The sequence below is a fragment of the Triturus cristatus genome, chromosome 6, assembly GCF_964204655.1.
Source record: "Triturus cristatus chromosome 6, aTriCri1.1, whole genome shotgun sequence".
Classification (NCBI taxonomy): domain Eukaryota; kingdom Metazoa; phylum Chordata; class Amphibia; order Caudata; family Salamandridae; genus Triturus; species Triturus cristatus.
The window spans coordinates 1,830,155,079-1,830,178,938 of record NC_140589.1 but is presented as its reverse complement, the minus strand read 5'-3'; the positions used below and the strand labels follow the sequence as shown (position 1 = coordinate 1,830,178,938).

Genomic DNA, 23,860 nt, shown 5'->3' with positions numbered 1-23,860 from the left:
TCAGAGAGTTCAGAATGCGGCAGCCAGGATGCTTGTTGGCCTTCTGAAGTTTGTCTCGGCCCGTCGGACTATCCAGGATCTCCATTGGCTGCCGGTGGGGCAGAGAATTAAGTTTAAAGCTCTTTGCTTAACTTTTAAGATTCTCAAAGCAGCCTCCCCTCCCATCCTTGCACAGACTATCCAGCACTATGTCCCTGCCAGAGCTCTTCGCTCTGCTGGATCTAATTTGGCCATTGTGCCACGTTTCAAAAAATCTAGGATGGGCGGACGCTCTTTCTCAGTGTTGGCGGCTACTCTCTGGAACTCTTTGCCTGCCCCTTTGCGCGCCATTCCTGAGTTACTTCCTTTCAGAAAGGCACTTAAAACCTTCCTTTTTACCACAATCTAGGCCCATCCTTTCCACCTTTTCTGTCGTGTTGTGTTATCATTCTCCAAAGCGCCGGGACGCCACTTTGCTGCGGCATCCGTGCGCTATACAAAAATCATATAACATAACATAACATAACATAACTTACTCCAAGGCTGGGCTGGAGTACATTTACTACTGCTTTATCACCCTTATGGCAATAGTAACTTTAGAAGTGTAGCTTATGAGTAGCAAGGGGCTTACTCTTATGTAGGTTAGTGCTTGCAAGGTTTAGCATCAGAAGATAGCGCCCATTTCAGATAGGAGCTATGAAGGAGAAATGTTTTTTCTCCCTTATTTTCCGACATTGCATGAGTGCTGCACTGAGCAGGACACACAGAAATTGGGGAAATGTCGAAGGTTAGCCTAAGCCTAGTATTTTGTACTGGAAGGTTTTCCTTCCAGTACAAAGCCTATGCTAAAGCCACAGAGACATCCAATGCTATAGGGTGGCAAGCTGTGCCGGTGTTAGGGAGAGGGGAGGAGAGGGCCATGGGGCATAATATCAAGTCCGGTGTTAAAATTATCGCCGCTTGAGCGACAGAAAACTGCCGCTAAAGTGGCGATAATGGGCTTGATAATATGCCCGTGAGAATTCCAATAGAAGCCCATGTTGACACCAGAACATGGGCTTCTATGGGAATTCTCAAAGGCATATTATCAAGCCCATTTTCGCCACTTTAGCGGCAGTTTTCTGCCGCTAAAGCGGAGATAATTTTAACGCCGTTTCTTGATAATATGCCCCCATATTTCTGTAAATATGGCCCTCCCCTGCTCTCTCCTTCTCACGCAGCACAGCGTTTACGGCTGCTGCACTGTGCTGCATGAGAAGCTGGTAAAACACAGGCCATATATAAACAAATCTCCACGACGGGAGGTTATCTGATTCTGTGTTATCTGATTCTCTGTACAAACAAAATGTTTTACAGGTTCACAGGTGTACAACAACATTTAGGAACAACTTCCTGCAATTAGAAAGTGTTCCAGCTTCCCAAAGCAGGATAGTAAGTAAAATGCTTAACAGTTCAGCCTTGACAGTGATGTATGGGAAGCAAAGAGCGGGTACAGCACATGTCTCTTCTTGTAAACCTTCTTTGGTGTGTGGTGCCTTCTCTGGCTGGCCAAGTGGCCACCGTCAGGAGTCCTTGATGCACCTCTGGGGTCAAGACAGCTCTTGGTAATTGATTTACAACTGAAGGAGGGTCCTAATAGGTAACCATAGTCACTCATTCCTCTCTGGTGTTTTTCTTCTCCAATCCAGATGCTAGAATGATCCCTCATTGCGAAGGATTGGTGTACAGCAGAATAATACATACTGTACGGCAGGCTGAAATGGTACCTTCTACAGTGCAGGTGAACCATCAGATCACACTCAATGCATCAATTTATTTACCATTATAGAAGTGCAAAATTGTGCAAGGCTGCATGGGTGCTTTGGTCAATTACCCCAATATATTGGGCTCAAGCAATTCGATTCCTCATTTTTATGCTGTCTCAGTACACAAACATGGTTCTTAATATGCTATTATTAGAGACTTAAGTGGCGCGTCAACAATAAGGCTGAATTGCATCTCAGGTGTTTGTGTTCTGGTCCAGAGAGGAGAGGCCAGCAGTTCAGGCTGGCTGTTTTTGTGCCTCAGCCAAGTTAGAGCTTGATTATATTCAGAAAGGGCACAGATGAGCACAAAATGATCAAATGGAATGCAACCTAAAGCAACTTCCAGTGGTTCAAGCATTTCCATCCTTTGTGTTGTTGCTATCAACATGTAATGCCATCAAAATATATCCCATTTGTATTTTTTCTAAATGTCCCATTTGTGCTTGCAACAGCTGTTTTAGGTAAACTCCAGTTCATTGGAATATAATAGCTGTTTTTGAAGTTGGACCTGTTGTTATGAGTGATGACAGTGTTGGAATGTGTGTAAAGGAGCATGGCTTGGTTAACTTGCTTCAACAGCTTAGTGTTCAGCTGACATGGTACAGTGACTTAGGGGCATATTTACAAGGGCCTCATCTCCGCTTTTTTGGCTTTTAAAGCCAAAAAAGCGGAGATAAAAATATCGCTCTATTTACAAGAGGGTGATAACATGCATTAGCGCATGTTAGCACCCTTTTACCCGACTCCTCCCTTTGCATCTCTAATGAGATGCAAAGTGGGCGTCACTGGGCAGTACAACCTTGTAAATATCGCTGAAGTACACATCGCAATATTTACAAGGCTGCCCACGCATTTTAGCAGACGTTAGTTTTTGGAGAAAACAGCTGTTTTCTCCAAAAACTAACGTCTGCTAAAATGCAGACTTAGCTATATTTACCATTGGGGGTGGATTATGCTGATAGGACCACAGGGTCATATCAGCAAGGTTATCGCCGTTTTCCATGGAACATCGCTGGAACACCAGCTATGTTCCATGGAAAACTTCGCTATCACTGGGAAATTATTGCCATTGCGCTATGCGTTGTTAGTACAACGCTAGCATGGCGATAATTTCCTGCGATAGCCAGCGATAAAAATTTTCTCGCTAAGAGCGGCCAGCGATAATTATCGCTGCCGCTTGTTAATATGCCCCTAAGAAACTTACTGGCTTACAGAGTGCCTGCATTCTCTTAGTGTTCATTGGAAATGTCTGCCTCTAGAACTATCTGTAAAGCCTGTAGGAACTTCCGGAGATATGTGCAGATATGGCATACTGTAACCAAGAAACGCATTACCTCTACATCTTTACCAAGAAAACAATAGCAGCCATATTTATTATGCCTCACAAGTACCTCTTGCTTTGCGGGAACTCCCCGGACCCCCCGATCTCAAAGATATTTGTCTAAATACCCCAACTTGTCCTTTGCAGCTAAAGACACATTTGTTAATATGGTTTCTTGGTAATGAGGTCATGATTTGGGACAGTCCAAATCTGGGAAGGTTTTTCGGTGGCAAACACAAATTTCTTAGTTTCCCATAGATTTTGGACATTTTGAAAATTTGCCACATATTTGTAATTTTTTAGACATTTCCAACAGAATATCTATCTAAAAGTTGTCTGAAGGTGCTTCAGAAATTAAGGGGGGGGGGGGTGATTAAGGCCTAGAATGTGGAGACAGAGGAGGAGCTATAAACATAGACTAGCAACACAGTAGGCGTAGTGTGAGGTACTCATTAACCTTAGTGACAGCAGTAGCAGCAGAGTAGGGTTTGCTTGGCAGGGAAGTGGGCGCCTGCATATGGATTCGTTGCAGGAAAGCTGGCCACCGTGTCATTCAGTCACCCATTGACTCCTATCCCCTTTAACTGACTGTACCAAGGACATTAGCACTGGTTACTTTACAAACATGCTACACACAACTGAGCCACCTAAGTGAAAAACTGTGAAGATACTGCTCTCGGGCCTTTCCTCCCGAAACATCGGGAGGAAGGAGCTGAGAGCAGTAGGTGACCAAATGGGCAATGCACCTTGATGTATGTGTGACCACAGGGGTTCCTGAGCCCCTCTCCATTGGGCACAGATGACACAATTCTGGGGTAGCTAGGGAGCAGAAAACATAAGGTGGCGACAAAGGTCTGACCATCAAAAAGTGGCATACGTAGTGGGTGTGTCAAAGGAGGATTCCGTGTTGCGTCCTGACGAATGCCATCGACTCTTTTGAGCCAACATGCAGAAACATGTTGCTGTTTGAGTGGTGATGGGGTACTAGTTACCTTTTTCCCCACACTATATTTTTAATACCAAGCGGTACCTCATCCAATATAAAGGTCATAGTGGCGTACCACATTGCTTTTTACTCTATTTTCACGCATACATAGTTAGATAGAAGTGCCACCCTGACTCCAGGGGTGTAGGCCCGCTCTTGATAAAACAGGAGTTTTGAAGAGCTAGGGGAGTCCTATGATGAAGCATAACACCTGGTGGTGTGTGAGGACATCCCATCACATTTTTGTGTATTTCCAATACTAGGCTGACACAACATGAGCATGGTGCATAATGTGCTGATTGAATATCTTTATGTTTTTTTCACTTAAGTAGCTCTTTTATGAGTAACAGTTTTAGACTGGAGGCCAGCTCACTCTTGAGGCCTCATAGCCTCTAGTTCTCTACCGTGGATGCCACCATGGTTAATGTGTTTTCATACTTTACAAAGATGCCAGAAGTATGAAGAAAGTTGTGTGAGGGTGTGAATACAATATATATCAGGACACAGGCCGCAGAGAGATGTGAGGGATTGGAACATGTGTGATGGAGGCAATGACATTGAAACTCACAAATTATAGCTGAAGAGAGACACCCAAGGGATCTGAAACGCTAGATATTTCAATTAGCTTGTTTTCTATACTATCAGAAATGTTGAGAATAAACTCATTTTCATTACTGCAGAGTTTACCTCCTTTTTCCAAATAAATATCTAAATATTTGCTGTTTGTCATATATTATTTCACCTACTTAGATTGTATGTAGTCAAATGTTTTATTGGTTAAATATGTGCGCTATTCACAAAAATCCGCAATCTCTACACTCACCCTATTGCTCACTTGCCTCCCAAACCTACTCCCAGCTTATGCTGAGGTCCATTTACAGCTCTGTGCACCCACTCTGTGCATCTAGGACACTTACTTTGTGGCTTCGGGGTCCCACACAACGACATCTGCGTCGGCACCAGGGATGATCCGTCCTTTTCGGGGGTACATATTGTGTATTTTTGCTGCATTTGAACTGGTCACTGCCACGAATCGGTTCTCGTCCATCTTTCCACCAACCTGGTTAATAGGGGAAGGAGGAAGGAAGCCAGAGATGGAAAATAGAAAAGGATGAAAGTAGCATCAACAATGGGCATGGAAAGAAAGAGTGTAAGATGAAGAGGAGTGGGGAGAAAACGCAAAGTAGCAAAGGAGAAAGGAAAGGATGGGGAGGGAATTTAGAAGGAAAAAAGGGAAGGAACAACTGTATGAAAAAAAGGCAGGAAGAAGGAACGGATTCAAGTAAAGAAGGGATGAAAATAATTAGATGAATGGATTGGGGACACAGAAGGAAAAGTAATAGATATTGAGTGGTACAGTAAGAAGAGAGACTTTAAGTGCAAAAAGAGTGGGTGGAAAAGGTAACAACTGAAGCAGAAGTGGTCAATAGGAGCGACTGTAAGAGGACGAGAAGAAAGAGGAGCAGAAGCAAGGAAGCACTAGAAAGGATGTAAAGAAGGAACAGAAGTGTGATGAAAAGAAGAAAGTAAGGCATCAGAAAAGAAGAGAGAGGGGGAGAAGGAGAGAAGAAACGCCCGAAGATAGTGTAGTAGCAATGGAACAAAGTGAGAAAGCAGGAAAGGTAGGGCTGTTAAGTTGCTTATTGTAAATCCTGGAGTCTTTGCAGTGTCCTGGGGAAGGAATGCTTGTGAATGCTGATGGTGGAGGTGACTGGGAGGTGCTGGTCGCTGTGGGTTATTGGGGAGCCACTGTGAGATGCTCAAGAGGGGCTGCTTATGGAGACTAGTGGTTGGTTGTGGATTGCTTGAGAATGGCTGCTCACGATTTCTGGTGGAAGGGCATACAGAAGGGATGACTATGAATCCAGGTCTGCATGTGGGGTTCTGGTCATGGATTTGGACCACGGGATGCATGAGCGGTACATGTTAACAGGAGCACACTGAAGGGTACGTTGACAGAGATGTTTCATGTCTTACCACGCCTCGCTCCCAGATGACGCTCATCCGGTCCTGGACTCCACCCACGCCGTGAGGGATCTTAGTGAAGTCCTCCTTACCCATTGCTTTCTGTTTTGTGGTAAAGTTTCTGTGATCAGAAGCTACCACATTCAGAGTGTCGCTGAGGAGGAAACAAGAGAGATGATGTCAAGACACCCACAATGATCAACATCGACAGGACACTTCATCTGCTCCATCTGGAGGCTAAGGCGTGAATTTAGAAAGGTATTACATCGAGTTTGCATTACTTTTTTAACACAGACCCAACGCAAAATCTTTTTGTGGATCTACTAACCAACGCTAATTGGTATTTGTGTTGGTTTGTGAGAAAATGTAACACAAACCAGCGCTAAATGCTGCTTTGTGTTACTCTGCATCAAGGGGGTGTTCCATGGGTGGTTCATGGGCGGTACTTGGCCATTCCCGTGCTACCACCCATGGTTTTTGACACAAAACCCTATCTATTAACAATAATAGGCAGGGTTTTGCCCCAAAAACTAACACCACTTGAAAGTAGGAATTAAGGGCCCAATTCACAAAAGTAATCTGAGGCAAAATCCTAACTTTACGACTTTCGGTATTCACAAAAGGCATTTAGGAGTACTAAAGTTGGGATTTTGTCTCTTTTAATCTTAAATTTTGGTCTTAAGTTAAACTTAAGACAAACTTAAGTTTAACTGAGACAAAATCCTAACTTTACGACTCTCGGTATTCACAAAAGGCATTTAGGAGTAGTAAAGTTAGGATTTAGTCTTAAGTTTGGTCTTAAGGCAAAATCCTAACTTAAGTTAAACTTAAGTTAGGATTTTGTCTTAAAACCAAACTTTAAGACAAACTTAAGACAAAATCCTAACTTCTCCCTTCTTTTCCGACTTTACATGTATGCTGCACTGTACAGCACACATACAAAGTAAGAAAAGTTGTAAAGTCAGTCTGAGCGTAGTATTTTGTAGTGGAGGGGTACCCTTCAAGTACAAAAGCTGAGCTAGACTCACGCAGAAACCCTTGCACTATGGTGCAAAGGTTCGTGTGCAGCACTCGGGGAGTGCCATATCTCTGTAGATGCGATGCTGGCCTTCTCTCTCCCTCTAAGGCAACGCAGCGCAGCAACTTTGGGTGCTGCGCTGGGTTGCATGAGAGTTTTGTAAATCTGGGCCAAAGAGGGCTAAACAAGCATCTGAATAAGCACAAACAATGCAATGCACCAATGGATGGACACTGAGTGGGTACTCTCAAAGGTAGGATCCATTTGTTAACATCTATTTGAAGTGCAAAGAACCTACTTCATCAGTGAATGACTGCATTATGAAACACACTGTTGTGTTATACTGTGTATTTACTGGACCCAGATGCTTTCACCTACAAGGGAAGTACACACCGGGCTCTGCCTACAAAACCTTGCATCGCTGTATTTGTTTGCCAACGGTGCTGGAACTCTGGATCCTTGTGAACCGTTACACCCGTGGAGGAAGGATTTTTTTTTGTTTAGCTAATACCGTTGGCGCCGTTTGATTCATCTTCACAAAACTTTCTGAAAATAAAGTTCATGCACCGAAACTTCTCCTTGGAAAGTTTTAGGGTTATCTGTAAAATGGGGGCCAAGAGAAAATAAGGACTCCCAAAACATTGTCCTCCCATGTTAATTCCCAAAGGAAATTTTGGGAAAGAATATATATAGAAAATAGCTGAACAAAATTACACTAAATCTGGAAGAAAGTAAGAACTTTACTCAGAATGTGAGCTTTCGGTTATTTGGTTTAAAGTTGTTTTCAAGAAATTTGCTTTTTAAAGGGGTGCTCAAGGTGGTAATGAAGAGGTTAAAACTTTACTCATATCTGGACAAATGGCCCTGCAGGAGTCCCGTGGTACCGTAAATTAAAAAAATAAGGGTTTGATTGGCTGAGAGTTTTTTCTCTGGTCAACCGATTCGATCCGCGGACTTAACAATTGGATTGGCTGACAGGATCTTAAATTGAAAATTTGCAGCCGCCATTACAGGATACTGGACCTTGTCTTCGTTTCCTGAACAAGAAAAAAAACCATAAAGGGGGCAGTGTGGGGATACCCTGACCTACTGACACTCATGGTGGGGGACACCAGGGTTTACACGCAGCGAGCGATGGCTTATTTGAAGATCTTTGAATTGGACCGGGATTAGCCAGCTCTGGTAGGGGGAGTCGAGGGTAGTCCCAAGCTTCTTAGTCACAATGCTATTATCAACTATGTTGGAATTTCAAGTGGAAAGGGATCTGGGGGGATTTTGGGAGCACCAGCCACAGAACCTACATCACATTTTATTGCAAGTATTAGAACATTTAGTGATTGGATTAGGATCACCGACCAATGATATGCTAGTTGTCTAAGATGAACCCGCTTTTCCGCTTGAAGGGTATATGGTCTACAACCAGGAGAGTCTGCTGACCAGTTCAAGGGTCTCAGTTATCTGATGTCATTGTGGCAAGACTCTACAGGTCTTTGTTTGGAGCCCAACGCAACTCATTTTATGAGGCATTAGGTCTATCTCTGCGGTTCCAGTGCATTACCAAGAAGAAACCTTATAGTGCAACTAGCCTAAAGAAGTTAGAATTACTGCTGAGGGAGTGCCTGTCTCACAGTGCTGAGATAAATGACTTCTGCCAGACCCCACTGGCCTCTGTAAACATCCTTGGTCTGAGGTTTCCTTCTTTATATCCTTTATCAATGTTTCACAACTTTTTATCCCCAAATCATTATTGTTTCATTTTTGTGTCATTTTTTGTATCATGTTCTTCTCTTTCTACTTAAACTTAGTGTGGACCTTTTAGTTCTTTATTCCTTTAACTTTGGGCTTCTCAAGTGCAACACATCACCCTATTTCTCTGGTGAATGTTTTGCTGCTCAGGCCAAGCTACCAAAGGTAAGACAAGTATTTTATTGAAATCAGTTTACCACTGTGGAATCACGCTGTGGGCAGCACCGGAGCTCAACGACAACACACATACCAATAGAGTGGCACCTTCCCCACCAGTGCTTTATTCCCAACAATGGTCACAGACTGATGTGTCCTTCCACAAGATGGTTGCATTGTTTGTTGATGTGATCACTACTTAGGATCTATTTTATCCTGGACCACCTGAAATAGTGAATTGCCCTATTTTAGTAGAGGATCCCGGCTCTTACCACAACAGATTTTTACGGTCACAAAGCAGTAGGAACACCTAAGCAGGAGGGGCGGTGAGATGCCCAGTGTATCCTTTTGCTGAATGGTCCCGCTGATAATTGTACTTTAAGTGGGAAGGAGCATGTAGCCCTGCTTGGCCAAACAATTCAAACCCTGTCCACAGAAATCAAGTCAAGGTGTGTGCAGGTAATTATCCTGAGAACAAGACAGACCTACAGGGTAGATGTCCTGGGAAGATCCATTTCTATGCCAAAGCCCCAGTGAATTAAGCACCATCGCACAGAACTTCACATCTCCATCCTGCTTCTGGATGCATCCTGGCTGCCTTGGAAAACTTCCCTCATCCACGGTAGACTTTTCTTTTTTTTTTTTTTTTTTTTTTTTTAAAAACCTTTATTTTCAAAAGTCTGGACACAGCTATTCAGCCGACAGCCCGGAGGTTCGGCAGCTTCAATAAAGAGGAACAGAGACGCGTCCACAGTACAGTGAAGGAGGAGTGCAAAGATTCCATTTTTAAAATAAACACAAAACACACAACAACCCCCAGCAAGGCAAGAACACTGAATGCCCATGGTGATAGCCCCCCAGGGGAGGCAGGACCCCAATCATCTACCATTTACAGTACTGTGAAAAGAGGAAGAAGGGGGACAGCAGAGGCCAAAGAAGCCCATAAACCATACTGAGCTGGAAAGAAGGTCAGGAGGAAAGCTGTTCCTCGGGGGGATCCAAATCAGGGGCAAGACAAATTCCCCCCCTGTATTGATTCCACCGCCCCCAGATGGCGTGCCACTTCCGAGGGCGGCCTCTAACGCAATATACCGTCTTCTCCCTTAGCATACTCCAGTCCATATTTTCCTTCCACGCGGTCAATGTGGGGGGCCCCACGGATCCCCACAATCGCGCTATATCTCTCTTAGCGACCATGTTACCCAGAGTCACCCATTGGGTCTGTGCCGCATTATGATCAGTGGGCCCCCAGACATTCAGGAGACAACACCGCGCTTCCGGCTGCATAGCAATGCCCGTCACCTCCCCCATCACTGCATGGACTCTCCTCCAGAATTCCGTGATGACACCACATTCCCAAATGATATGCAGGAAAGTACCCACCATACCACATCCCCTCCTGCATAGGCCGTCCTCCGAGAATCCCATGTGAACCAGCCTTGGCCCCGTCACATACACTCGATGCAGTATTTTAAGCTGCACCAGCCTCAGACGCGACGGGATCGCAACCTCCTTAGGAGAGGAAACAGCAGACTGCCAATCCTCGTCATCCAACTCGAGGCCATCCCTAGACCACTGGTCCCTCAACCCCAGAAGCATATCCGCCCGGACGTTGATCAGTTTCTTATAGATGAGCGAGATCGTGCTCTCGGGCATATGGCCATCAAGGACCCGGTCCTCCAAAGGAGAGGACTCAGGCACCTTCTCACCCTCTATGAGGACTGATCGGAGGGCGTGACGCACCTGAATGTAGCGGAAAAACTCCGATGGCCCCAGCTCATACTCCTTCTGCAACTCTTCAAAGGACTTCACCCTCCCCTTAATCAGGACATCTCCGACCCTGGAGATGCCGATCAAGTCCCATTTGTCAAAGCCTTTTGTGTGCCAAAGCCTACCCAGTCTCTCAGATTCAAACAGCGGGGTAGCGAGGGTGAGCCTATCCTTCCAGCCCAGCGAGTCAGTTGCCGTCTTCCATACACGCACCGCCACACCAGTGGGCTCCGTGAGGGACGAGTCCAGGGACCGCGAATACAACGCCCTGTAATAGTTACCACCACGCAGCAACCACCTGTCCATGGCATACCCAGGGCTGAGGGCAGGGCCATAAAACCCATGATTAATCGCACTCAGCTGGGTGGCCCAATAGTACCGTCGGATGTCTGGAAGCGCAATACCCCCGTCGTACCATGGAAGCGTCAACTTTGCAATAGCTATTCGCGGCCGCCCGTCCCACAGCAACGTTCGTTGGAGGCCTTCGACCTCCCGAAAGTAGTTGGCCGGTACCCAATCCAAAGTATTCTGCAGTGCGTAGAGGAACCGGGGAAGGGACATCATTTTGAACAAGGCCGCGCGCCCAACGAGGGAGAGCGGCAGCCTCCGCCAGCCCTCCACATCCCGCCTCAGGCGCGCTAGGGAGGGGAGCAGGTTCCTCTCATATCGCACGGCAGAGTCCATGGAGATAAAGATCCCCAGATACACGAAGCCCTGCTGAGCAACCTGGATCGAACAAGTTCGAGGGATCGGTGGAACCTCGCCACTAAGAACATATAAATACGATTTACTCCAGTTGATAACGAGACCCGAGTTCCTACCGAAAGATGTGAGTACGTCACAGACCACTATAAGTGATTTCTTGGGTGAGGCAAGATACAACAGGATGTCATCAGCATAGAGCGATATACGGTCCTCGTGTTCAGGCGACCATCTAAGTCCCCGTATATCCGGGTGCCAGCGTATCCACGCAGCCAGCGGCTCAAGGGCGAGGGCAAACAACAATGGCGACAGGGGACAACCTTGCCGAGTACCCCTCCCAAGCTGAAACGGAGTCGACGCCCGGCCATTTACCACCACACTCGCAAGAGGGCCCTCATACAGCAACCTCACCCAGCTCACAAAACCGTGGCCAAAGCCGAACTTGGTCAACACGGCCCACAAATATGCCCATTCCACCGTGTCAAAGGCCATCGTGGCATCGAGAGACGCCACAATAGCTGGTTCACGCAGTGTGCCCGCCCTGGCGATTACACCATGAAGGCGCCGAAGATTTAACGCTGTGTTACGGTGCGGGATGAATCCGGATTGATCCGGGTGGACCAAGTCACCGAGTACCCTAATCAACCGGGCCGCCAGGATTTTAGCCAGAATTTTTGGCTCTGCGTTAAGGAGTGAGATAGGCCTATATGAGGCGCACTTATCTCGGGGTTTGCCCTCTTTGTGTATAACCACAATCGTCGCCAGTCGCTGATCCAACGGGAGGGCCCCACTCCCCCGCGCCTCCACGAACATGGCGCGCAGGTGAGGGGCAACCCTATCCGGAAACAGCTTGTACAGGTCGACCGGCAAGCCGTTCGGACCCGAGGCCTTGCCCGAGTTCAACGCGCGGATAGCCCCCGCCACCTCATCGACCGTTATGTCACCATCTAGATCGTCCCTATCTATATCAGAGAGACAGGGCAATGCGATATCACGCAGGAGGTCACGCGAGTCCTCGGGCGGCCTGTCCGACACTGAGGCATAAACCATACGGAAATAGTCCGAGAAACACTGCACAATCCTCTCAGGTTCCACAATCACCTCTCCCCCCTCTCCCGTCAACTCCGGCACTACTCTATTGACCCGTTCTTTTTTGTCCAGCCAAGCCAGGAGTTTCCCGGCCTTGTCACCAACATCATACAGACGGCCCTGCTGTTCTCTACCGAGGGTCTTAGCGGCATTCATCACCAGGTCCTTATACTCTGATTGCTTCAAGCACAGCTCATGCAGTGAGGCCTCTGTAACCTCCTCCTCCAGCACTCCCTCCAAAGCCGCGATCTCCTCCTCAACCTGCAAAACCTCGCCATCTCTCCGCCGCTTGGCAGCCACTACAAGGGAGAGGGCTTCCCCTCGCAGCACGGTCTTAAATGCTTCCCACAGCGACACTGCCGAGTCCACGGATCCCTGATTGTCCTTGAAAAAATTATCTACTGTCTTTACCAGCGCGCTGCGCATCTTGGGGTCTCGGAAATACCAGGGGTTGATAGGGGCCACCCGTCCCCCTCCCTCTCGACCCAGATCCAGCCTGACCCACACCGGCGAATGGTCAGATATACCACGCGCCATGTGCCTGGCCTCAGACACCAATGAGGCATGCGCAGCCAGAGTGAGTAGGTAGTCAATCCTGGAAAGGCTACCATGCGCCCCGGAGTGGAAAGTGTATTGGCTCTGTGTGGGGTGCCGGAGCCTCCAGCAGTCTATCAGGCCAAGCGTATCTAGAAAGTCTGGAAGCCACTTCTGAGCCCCCCCAGTGTCTCTGGGTGGGTATCTATCCAGCAGGCCGGAGCCAACAGCGTTGAAATCACCTCCCACTACAAGCATACCCCCCGGCAGATCCAGCAGGGCCCTACCCAGATCTGTGAACGTGGAGGCCTGCAGGGCCGGCGGGACATAAACCGAAACTAAAACCAAAGTTCTTCCTTCCCACCGCCCCGCCACCGCCACAAACCTCCCCCTATCATCAACAATGGTGGAGTCCACCTCAAATGGTAGCGAGGCTCTGACTAGGATGCCCACACCCCTGGACCCAGAGGAGAATCCCGAATGAGCTATGAATTTATAACCCTTCCTATTCAGGGCATAGCACGTATTACCTATAAGATGCGTCTCCTGCAGCAGGGCAACATCCGGCAATGACCGTTTCAAGAATTGCAAAACAATCCCACGCTTAATGCGATCCCCCAAACCATTAACATTCCAGCTTATAACACTTAAACCCCTACCCCCCATCCCCAAACGTAAAGAGGCCCACCCCACACCCAAAGAGCCACCATGGAACAGTCCTGGAAATAATCACTATGCCTTGCAGAAACAAACCCCCCAACAACAAACCCAAAATCCCGGAAACCCCCCCCACCCTGCACCCCTGCTGCAGCTTACAAAGCCCCCCCAACTTGCAGTGTGCCTGTCGCCCTACCAAACCCAAAATCTACAAAAAGTACCCTAAGGGAGGAAAGAGCTCCCCTCGTCCTCCCACAACCTCCGTATTTACTGCAAGTCATTATCTAAAGTCAATCCGAATCAGTCCGGTTCCGAAGACATCAACCGTGTTCATCCCGGCCACTGTCCCCGTCTACGGCAGTGTCCTCTTCCGTGCGTAGTCGAGGCAGAGCGTCCAGCCATTCATCCGCCATGGCAGGCGACTCAAAGAAGAATGTTCGGTCGTCAAACACCACACGTAGTCTGGCAGGGAAGAGCATGGCGTATTTCAGTTCCCTCTCCCGAAGCCTCCTCTTCACCCCCAGGAAGCCCTGCCGCTGCCTCTGCACCTGCTGGGTGAAGTCAGGATAGAAATTCACCGACGCGTTCTGGAAGGGGACCGGGCCCGTTACCCTCGAGGCCTGCAGGATAGCGTCCCGGTCGCGAAAATGAAAGAGCCGGGCGACGATCGGCCTCGGTGTGGCTCCCACCTTGGGCCGCCCACCCGGCACTCTATGGGCCCGCTCAACTGCGAAGAACTTCCCTAGACCCTTAGGCTGCAGATGATTGAGCACCAAGTCCTCCACGAGCAGGTCCACTGAAGTCTCGTCCGAGGACTCCGGGACCCCGATAACGCGCACGTTGTTGCGCCTGGCCCGGCTCTCGAAGTCCTCCAGCCGACGGGCGGCGAGATCACTCTCGGTCCGCAACTTACGGACCTCGGTCTGCAGGTCTGAGACATCATCGGCGAGGCCCGTGGTCTTGATGTCCAGGGATTTGACCCGTTCATTTGGTTTGCCCAAATCCGCGCGGATCAGATTAACATCCACCAAGATGGTATCCACTTTGTGCGCCAGGGCATCAAACTGTCTCCCAATCGAAGTCTGCAGCCCGTCGAGTGCACCCATGACATCCTGCAGTGAGAGCTCCGGGGCCAAGGGTAAGGCAGTCTTCTGTGTGTCCGGGGACTGGCTCGGTGCACCCGGTGACCCCTTCTGCTGGGCATAGCGGTCCATGTTATTGGCTTGAGTGTAGGCTCCCCGCCTGGTGGCCTTGGGCTTCGGCCGGTCCACCTCTGCTTTGCCCGACATGGTGGGCCCAAGCAAGTTGGTTCAAACAGGACTGCCCTCTCTCAGCGAGAGAGATCAGGAGTGCTCCGTCCTACGATGGGTCGCCAGTGTGGCATGCAGAGCGTCCAAATGATAATAAAGCAGACGCGAGCACTCCCTGGGCTGGGCAGACAAAGGGCGAGAAAGTGAAAGTGAAAGGATAGGGACCTCCGTCCGGCAGTTCACACCTCGCCTGGCCGCTGTTGTTCAATTAGAGGTCGGGCATCCTGCCAACTCGAGCCCCTGGCATCCCTCGGAGATGGGCCTCAATCTTCCGCCATGCATAACTCCGGTTCCCGGTGGGCGATTCGACCTCGGGTGGCATCGATCGCCTCCCTGACAAGTCATCTACACGATGCCATGCATACAAACAGGATTATATACAGGATAGACGACGGAGGGCACGAGGGTCTCGGGAGCTCAAAGCTCACGCGGCCATCTTGGTCAAGCGCTAGGCTCCTCCCCCCACGGTAGACTTTTCTTAATATCTTTACATAAAGGCCATTGCATCTGCACTGTTGTGCATTGGCCCTTTCCCACTAGCCTTCCCGTTGATCAAACCACCAGTCTTTTTGTTTTCTAATCTTCTGTCATCACCACGAACCAAGTGCATTTGTCGCTCTCCAAAGTGTGTTTATAGCTCATATCTTTGGCCAGCCAGAGTAACTTGGTAACTTGTAAGTTGCTCAGTGATTGGTTAGTAATGTAGCTATCATGTTACCTTGCTTCTGCTTTTAAGTGGTCTGGCAGCCACATTTTGAAATGAGTTTGTCTGTAGAAATCTGCTGATGCTTCGGTTGTACCTAGGAACTGGCTCTCAGGGTGCACTGTGTTGAATTGGATGGTGATGTCTTACTTCCACGCCCATTGTTACTGACAATGTCAAATGGCTGTGGAACCATTTTAGATATCAGCGCCTGTTACACCTCAGTTTCAGGAAGAAGATAAATACAGAATGATGCAGGGTTGCAGTGTCCAGCACCAAAGCTAGTGATAAACATCTTGACGTGGACTCTACCAAAGGCGTGATCCGGGGTTGTGGCCACATACTAGTTAGCAAGATGGAGTTTAGTGTACAAAATCCTTCTTCTATTGAAGAGGAGGCAGGGACATCTGACAAGACCTGGCAGTGCATAAACCTCTTCTTATTGGTAGAGTAGGACAGAGGGGGCATGCATAGCCTGCCTCACCTTGATGACAAAACACTATTTCTGAGAGTTTTAGACTAGAACTATTTACAATAATAAAAACGCAGAGGTTCTGGACTGAGGTGGCAGACAGCACATGAGTGTGCCATGCCAGCAATTAACTCTTTTTTCTGTGTGCACGCAATAAACATATTAGAGTTCTTGACCTTTTTTCTTGGAGAAAACCAATAAATGAAAGAAAAATGGATCATACATGCTCAATGAAAAGTAAAAGAAAACAATTCAGTGGTGAAAAGTGATGAATATTAGTATTTCATTGAGGCGTCTGCTTTCCTTCCCTCCAGGGTCTGCTGGTCCTTCGTCAGGTGTGGACCCTTCTTGTTTCTGCATTAACTGTTTCTACACCGGTTCCCTGGATCCTCATCCTGTTAAAGTGACTCCTTTCTGCTCTACCGATTCTGCGCATGGTAAGCGTTCGGTAGTTACTCACCGAGACAGACTGTTGCAACTGTCGAGTCGAGAGTTCACTAGCACTCCTACGGTCAATAAGTTGAATGTCACCATGGATTATATGATTTATTTTTAACTGTGAGAGGCGAACATTGATCTTCATGGACTGAAATTACTTGATCTATAACTGGAATGTAGTTACAACTCTACTACTGAATATCGACCCCCAGAGTAACGTCATGAAAGAATATCGGGAACAGACTATTGGAGCACAGAATATCGAAACAGGGAAATATAGATTTACTATCCCTAACTCCACATTAAAATACCTTGAAGATATCCGTACAGCCTACATACATATAAGTGGACTTAGGTATGGAAGATCTAGACATATTTACAAGTCAATAATTGTTTCCAACATTGTATCCTCAATATTCTTCCCATCAATATCCAGGGGTCGATATTCAGAGTGCCACCATATTTACTTTGTATGTTTCGAGATTTGTTTCCCTTTTCAGTCAAAGCCAACTTCACTGCATCAGCATCTCTTTAACTTTGAGGCAGATACTAAGATTTTGATATAGATAGGAGGAGCCATGTATCTTCTTAACATTATGCGAGTCATCAGCGTAGCCCTGAAATCTGAGGTTCCAGATGCCGATGAAAAAAAGACAATGTTCGGTATATTTATTAAATATGCACGATGACAGCAGTGATCCACTGATGGGCAGCCACATCAGGAGATGGTTGGTTGAAAGGAGAACAGGCCAAGATGTACTGTCATCAAGCAACAGATAAAATAGAACGTAAACTGATCATTATCAGCACCATTTACCACTAACGCATGTTTAAGGTGATTCAACTCTGGATATTTCCCGACTACAAGGATGCCGGTCGGTCAAGTAAAGAAAGAAGTAGTCCAACTAAGAAGGTCAATGAACTAAGGCACTTGAGGAGTTCTATGTTGGGAAGTTGGACCAAATATTTAGGGACAAATAATTTGAAGATAAAGAAAAATTGCCACTTGAAATGTGCCATTAGCAGGTAGATAGGACAAACTTACGTAAATGCACCCCACTTGTTGTATTGGGTTAAAGGAGAAAAAACATGGGTGAGAGAGCCTGAAGAAGGTGGTGAAAACTATTTGTTAATCACCGAAACGTGCGTTGACCAATACTGTTTGAAGATCCCAGCTTGAGATGCAATAATGGAAGATGAATAAGAAATAGTCTCCTTGTCTGTTTGTCAAAGCACTGTCTTAGAGGACGTGGAAAATGTGTGTATGAGTGTGGTGAGGAAAGAGAGATAGTGATTTGTGAGTGGGGTGATTAGTGATTTAATGGTATTGTTTTGATTTTGCTATTATTATTGTATTGATGTTGGGATAAATGTATGAGCTGTTGGGGTTTGGAAAGTGCAGCTAACAAGGACTGGCATCAGACAAGCAATCTGTGGGTGCAACACTTTTTTGACGGATGAGCCACGACTTCCTGTGATACAGTGTACAAATGAAACAAAGGCAGAACTGTTGGTTCTGTGTGTGAGGAAACAGCTCATTGAGACTTTTAGACCCTGAAATTGATATAAAATGATATATACCATGGTGTGTATCTCAGCAACTATGGGGCAGATTTACAAGCCCCATGCAACACTTTTGCACCGCCGTTGCATCACTTTTTGTGACACAGCGGCGCCATAAACAATGCGCCATGTTGCGGCCCATTTACAACTTGACGCATCTAGGGAGATGCGCCACATTGTAAAGCCCTGAGCCACATTATACCTGCGTCAGGTATAATGTATGCAGGGTGGGCGTTCCCATGCAAAAAGCCATGTAGAACTGACGCAGTGAAATTTATACTGTGTCACTCTACACCTTCACTGTGTTAAAATCCCTATGCCTGTTAAGACCAGGCATAAGGAATGACGCAGGGCTTTTTAAATAGGACTCACCTATCTGTTGTGGCGCAGTGCTGGAGTTGCGTCACTTTCCTGAGCAACTCCAGCAATGTGTCACTTTTGTGCCAACAGATGCGACAGAATTTTTGACGCATCTGTTAATCCTTGCGCCATGGAGCACTGTATTGTAAATTCGGCGCATCCATGGTGGCGCAAGGAAATTTGGCACTGGCGCAAGGAAACTGACGCATCTATGCAGATGCGTCAGTTCCGTGTAAATGAGGCCCTATGAGTTTTTGAGGAAGTGGTTCATACAAGAAACTCTACAAGTGCAATTAGAAATTCACAACTTACCTCTGTAGCAGAATGTGTTTGGTATCCGTGCATCGAAGCAGCTATGCTAATGTGTGGGTCCACAAATGCAAGAACTCTCATCCTAGCAGCAATACGGAAATCGCTTAGTTCTATAGGAAGCTTATCAACATCATATTTACGTTAAGGTGAAGGAAATCATAAGGACCATTGGCCACAATAAGAACAAATTATGCACATATGTGAGGAGTTTCCAAACTACACAAGTCTCAATAGAGAGTATTGCTGTAGAGCAAGTGACCGCACACACTGAATTACTGCGTACAAAGTTGAAACGACACACCACATTACGTTCAGAAACAAAGTATCAAAGGCTTATACCAACATAAAAGGACAGCACACCCAAGGCCACAAATTTGTAGACCACTCAGTAAACTAATCTGAACACAACACTCACAGTGTTAGAGAAACTCGTACACGGAGAGACCAACACATGCAAAGACACAGACAAAGGACAGGGGAATCATCTTACTTAGCAAGCAGTCCCATGAGGTAGGTTGGTGTGTTGGAGTCCAGCCTCAGCGGGGGCACTGTGACATAGGCTGCAGCGTGAGACCACTCCTGGTGGTAATAGTTGATGCCACTCAGCGTGGCGTGCGCTGTTGTCGTCTCGCCGTGTACTATCTTGCCTGAAAAAGAATTACACTAGAGTGATGATCGAACCACAGTGTCACAATGGGATGTGATAGCAAGTGAACAGATTGTAGGAAAGCTAGCTGGTGCACTGGCATAGCATCGGCATCACAATCACGCGTGGTGAGGGGGATCATCAATCAGTTGGGTGCATGAAGAGACTACAAGACGAGAGCACTGTGAGGCCCAGATCCAAATGGAGGGGTCTTGGAGAGCCAATGAACACCAACAAGTGAATTGTCCGACAGCATCCTGAGCAGGCTACAGGAGGCATATCATGTTGAGTTATTTATCCCCAATATTCTGCCACTCTGTTGCTTCACCACTGACCAAACTGGTGTACATATATGTCTTGAGGCACAAGACAAGAAATCCAGGATAGATGAGCTTTCGACATCCTCTAACTACTCAGTGGTACCCTGTGTGACCTAGTGGTACTTTGTGGTGTTTGCAGGTCCATATCTGGATGGCCTCAAGAGATCCACCAGTAGGTGTCTACCATATCTACTCTGATAGGGCACTTAGTTTTACATGCTGATAACATTTGCAGAAAGTAATGAAATAACCCAGAATAACATGCAATGGAACCTCAAATTATACATGAAATTCGAAATTCATGTGGCCACACCAATACACCTTGGATGTGTTACATTGTTAGTTCTAGATGCAGGAGACCAGAGTTTGAAGGTTCTCTTTCCCAATTGATTACACTCAGAGACTGAGTAAGTGAGCATCCTCTTGCTCGTTCTCTCGCCCTCAGCCTGCATATTTGTACCAATGGCACATAGAGAGTGCCACCTCAATGCCGGGCGTCATTTATCCTGCCCATCAGCCCCATCCAAGAACAAATTGCAATAGCCACCAGTAAGGCATTGCCCAGCCATCTTGCTGCCTGAAGGTTACCCTTCCTGTCCGCCAGCTACATGACGTTCCGACCATCATCGTCAGATGAACAGCAGCCTCACAGAATGGAACCAATGTGAACTATTGCCACCTAACACAGCAGAGAACATGGCAGAGATGTTATAACTAGTACTTTATATGTTTACTCAATGCCATAAACCAGAGTCCACGCCTACACTGCTCCAAAAGAGTGATGGTGGCAGGGTAACTCAACCTGATGACACAATCTCAACAAATCCTCACCATAACCAGCTCCATTTTTCTGCTTAGCACAATGGCCAGAACAAAACACCATAATGCAGATGTTGTGATCCCTACGCAAAAGGGATCTATTCAAGAACTTAATTTTGTAATAAGTTTGAAGTACTACAATAGTACTACTAGAGTACTACAAAATGCTAGTCACAAGGGTAAATCACCACTTCTAGCTTTTCTATATGGAGATCCACAGGCAAGTTTACTACACTGGGGCCGATTCCGATCTGGGTCGGAAGGGCACCGAACGTGATCCGGCCGCAAAAACTACGAGCCGTACGCGTGTTTTCCGACTGACTCGTACAGCTGTACGAGCGAGCAAGTACAATGCGGGCTACGTGAAATTCACCAACTGAGTCGTTTCCGGGTCCGAACCGCTCCGTACGTTTGGGTCGTAAGCTAACCGTGGCGTGCAATGGATGCGATTTATGACCGAGCCAGTACGATGCACCCGTCGGACAGCCTGTGCGAGCCAGAGTGGCCGGCTCGCAAAATGTCTGGGTGGTTGCCTTTGGGGGTCCGCGTCAGACCCCCTGACACCCGCAGACCTACGACTCGGACACAGGGGGAGACCCAAGGGTCCCCCCAACACTGGCATGTATGATGCGGATGGCACCGACGCCTACCCACTGTAAGGGGCTCCCTTGTGCGAGACGTACCCATTCAGTCAATGGGAGCCCATGTACGCGCCGTATGACCGGCTCCCATTGACTTCTATTGGAGTCCGACCGAACCGAGTCCGGCAGCATACGGCCTCATCGTACTCGCTCGGTCGGACTGCAGGCCTCCGGCTCGGTCGGAAAACACTCCGGATCCGGCTCGGTCGGAGTGCTTTCCGACCCGGATCGGAATCGGCACCTTAGTATTAAATGTTGGTGAAACCGGGGAGTGGCTGGAAAAAGGAGCATACTTCCTACTAAATGGGAGGGTTTTGGTCGGAGTGAGGAGGTGTTTAGGGAGGGATATGCACCCACTCACAAAAGAGTAAGCTCATTTTTATTCACAAGCTGCACTTTTAAAGTTACTACAGCCAAAAAGGGACCCAAAACAGTAGTAAGTTACTCCAACTCAGAGCTTCAGTACATCCAGCACCACACATGGCCAACTATTGGTTCTGCAACAAACTTCACATACAAAATAGTGAAGGCAGCGCTGGAACACTTTGTCTGAAGTAACTATGAGTAATATAAATCTTATTATTATTGTTATTGTTAGGGAATTAAAATAAAACCCCATATGAAATGTTACATTAATGGAAAATTAATTAAAATTGTTAGAAATCTGGATAAATATAATTTAATGTTAAATAAAATAAAAATCTAAAAATACAACATATTTTTTACTTAAAGTATAAAAATACATACCTTTTTAGGGATTTATACATTAATGCAACATTAGTTAATATTTAAACATTATTATATTACTTTTAAATAACTCCATACATCACATATAATATGGATTTATGCGTAATAAAAAAAATACTTTTTTCGCTTTAGGTTGAAATTTATATTTTTCATTTACACTTCATAAAAACGAATGTTTATTCAATTAAATATATTTAAATTAATCAAATACTTAATACAAATTTAAGCTAATTTTGCTGTATCATTTCCCATTTTGTTTTACATGTTTTTTATATATATATAATATTGTTACTAATTTCGTTTTAGTTGAATAAAGTTTTTACTTCTCCCTATGCTTTACCATAGGGAAACTCCACAGTGGAGATCTTCTTATGGTAAAGAATAGGGGAAAGTAAAAAAATAATTATAATAAATAAGTAATTATACTTTTATGTTAAATAATATTGTAAATATTTGTATATATTTTAAATGTATTACAAAAGAATAAATGCTACAGCACTTTTAACTTAATTTTAAATAAATCATTCATCAATTTAAATATATTGAATTAAATTACAATTATTTTATCTTAGAGTTCACAGAGTTAAAATGTTTTATTATGCATTAATAATTATTAAATTGATATCTAGGCGAAATTAAAAGTAGTTTAGGTATGTTTTAATAAAAATGAATGCGGCATTAATTCATACAATCAAAAAGGTAGTTAAAAAATTCTACAAATAAATAATATGTTTATTTGTATATGTTTTAACATTAAATTATATAAATTTACATGTTAAAGTATTTTAAATAGTTAAATTAAATGTTATATTATTTACTATGTTGTTTTATCTGATGTCTGTCCCCATTATTTTCTATGGGAAGGATCAGTGGTTGGCATTGTGTGACTGGGCTTACTACTGTTTCTTTTTGGCAGTAGTAACACTCATAAATTTTGCTTCACCCCCTTTTTCAAAGAGTGGATATGTGTAAGTCTACACTTTTTAGTAACTTTACACTCAGATTTTGAGAATAAAAAAAGTAGTAAAGTTATTTAAAAGTGTAAGAGTAAATTACACGTGCAAATTACTCACAAGTGTAAGTTACCTTTCTGAATAGGCCCAAAAGTATTTTCTGTTTTACAGAGAAAACCTGAGAAAACTCAGATGAGAGCAAAGTTGTGAGACCAGCATAAAGAAATGTTGTGTTTCTTTACAAATGGCTGCAGTTCCACAACACTGACATATGATGAAGCCAACGCACTCCAGGTGTCAAAGGCGAGAGTTAACAAATAGTCCAGCTCAAGGGGTTGTCTCGTGCTCCGGATTGAAGCTGACTCCCTGCTTTGTGACGTTTATCGTCTCTGACTCTTTCAGACAGATAAGGACAATAACAGATTGATGAGCCCCTGCTGCCTACAACTTCCACTTTTAAAATATCACCAATTCAGTGTATTTATTCAGACTAATGACTTTGCACTACAGTTCCCTTTCGAGGGTGAAGGTAGCTGATGTATTTTAAATCACTTCACACGTGCCAATCACGTGTCTTGTACCTCCCGAGTGCGCTCATGCATGAATGGAGCTGGCTAATAGGTTATCTTTCTGTTATTTCTGGAGTCTGACAGTGCTTAATTTTTCAGAAGCCCATGGAGGCGTGTGGAATACCAAGGATGTGAAGAATGGATTCTACCTGATGCCTCTTTCGACACTCCCTGGGGCATATTTACAAGAAAGTGGCGAAGCGTGTCGTTAAGCCATGAAGGCTAACAACATGCTTCATCACTCTAGAAATGTAGGGCTGCACCATATTTACTAAAATAT

The 23,860-nt window shown here is 45.8% G+C and overlaps 1 protein-coding gene across 2 annotated transcripts in view; it reads right to left on the bottom strand.

Moving 5' to 3' along the window:
- DPYSL5 (dihydropyrimidinase like 5) overlaps positions 1-23,860 on the bottom strand; it is a 330,106-nt gene that overhangs the window by 50,112 nt on the left and 256,134 nt on the right. For both annotated transcript variants that reach the window (XM_085613221.1, XM_085613222.1), the window contains exons 8-10: positions 19,376-19,532; positions 6,068-6,209; positions 5,008-5,150 (exon numbers count right to left, since the gene is read on the bottom strand). In XM_085613221.1, the coding sequence (XP_085469347.1) occupies positions 5,008-5,150; positions 6,068-6,209; positions 19,376-19,532 (442 nt within the window). The remainder of the gene's footprint in view (positions 1-5,007; positions 5,151-6,067; positions 6,210-19,375; positions 19,533-23,860) is intronic.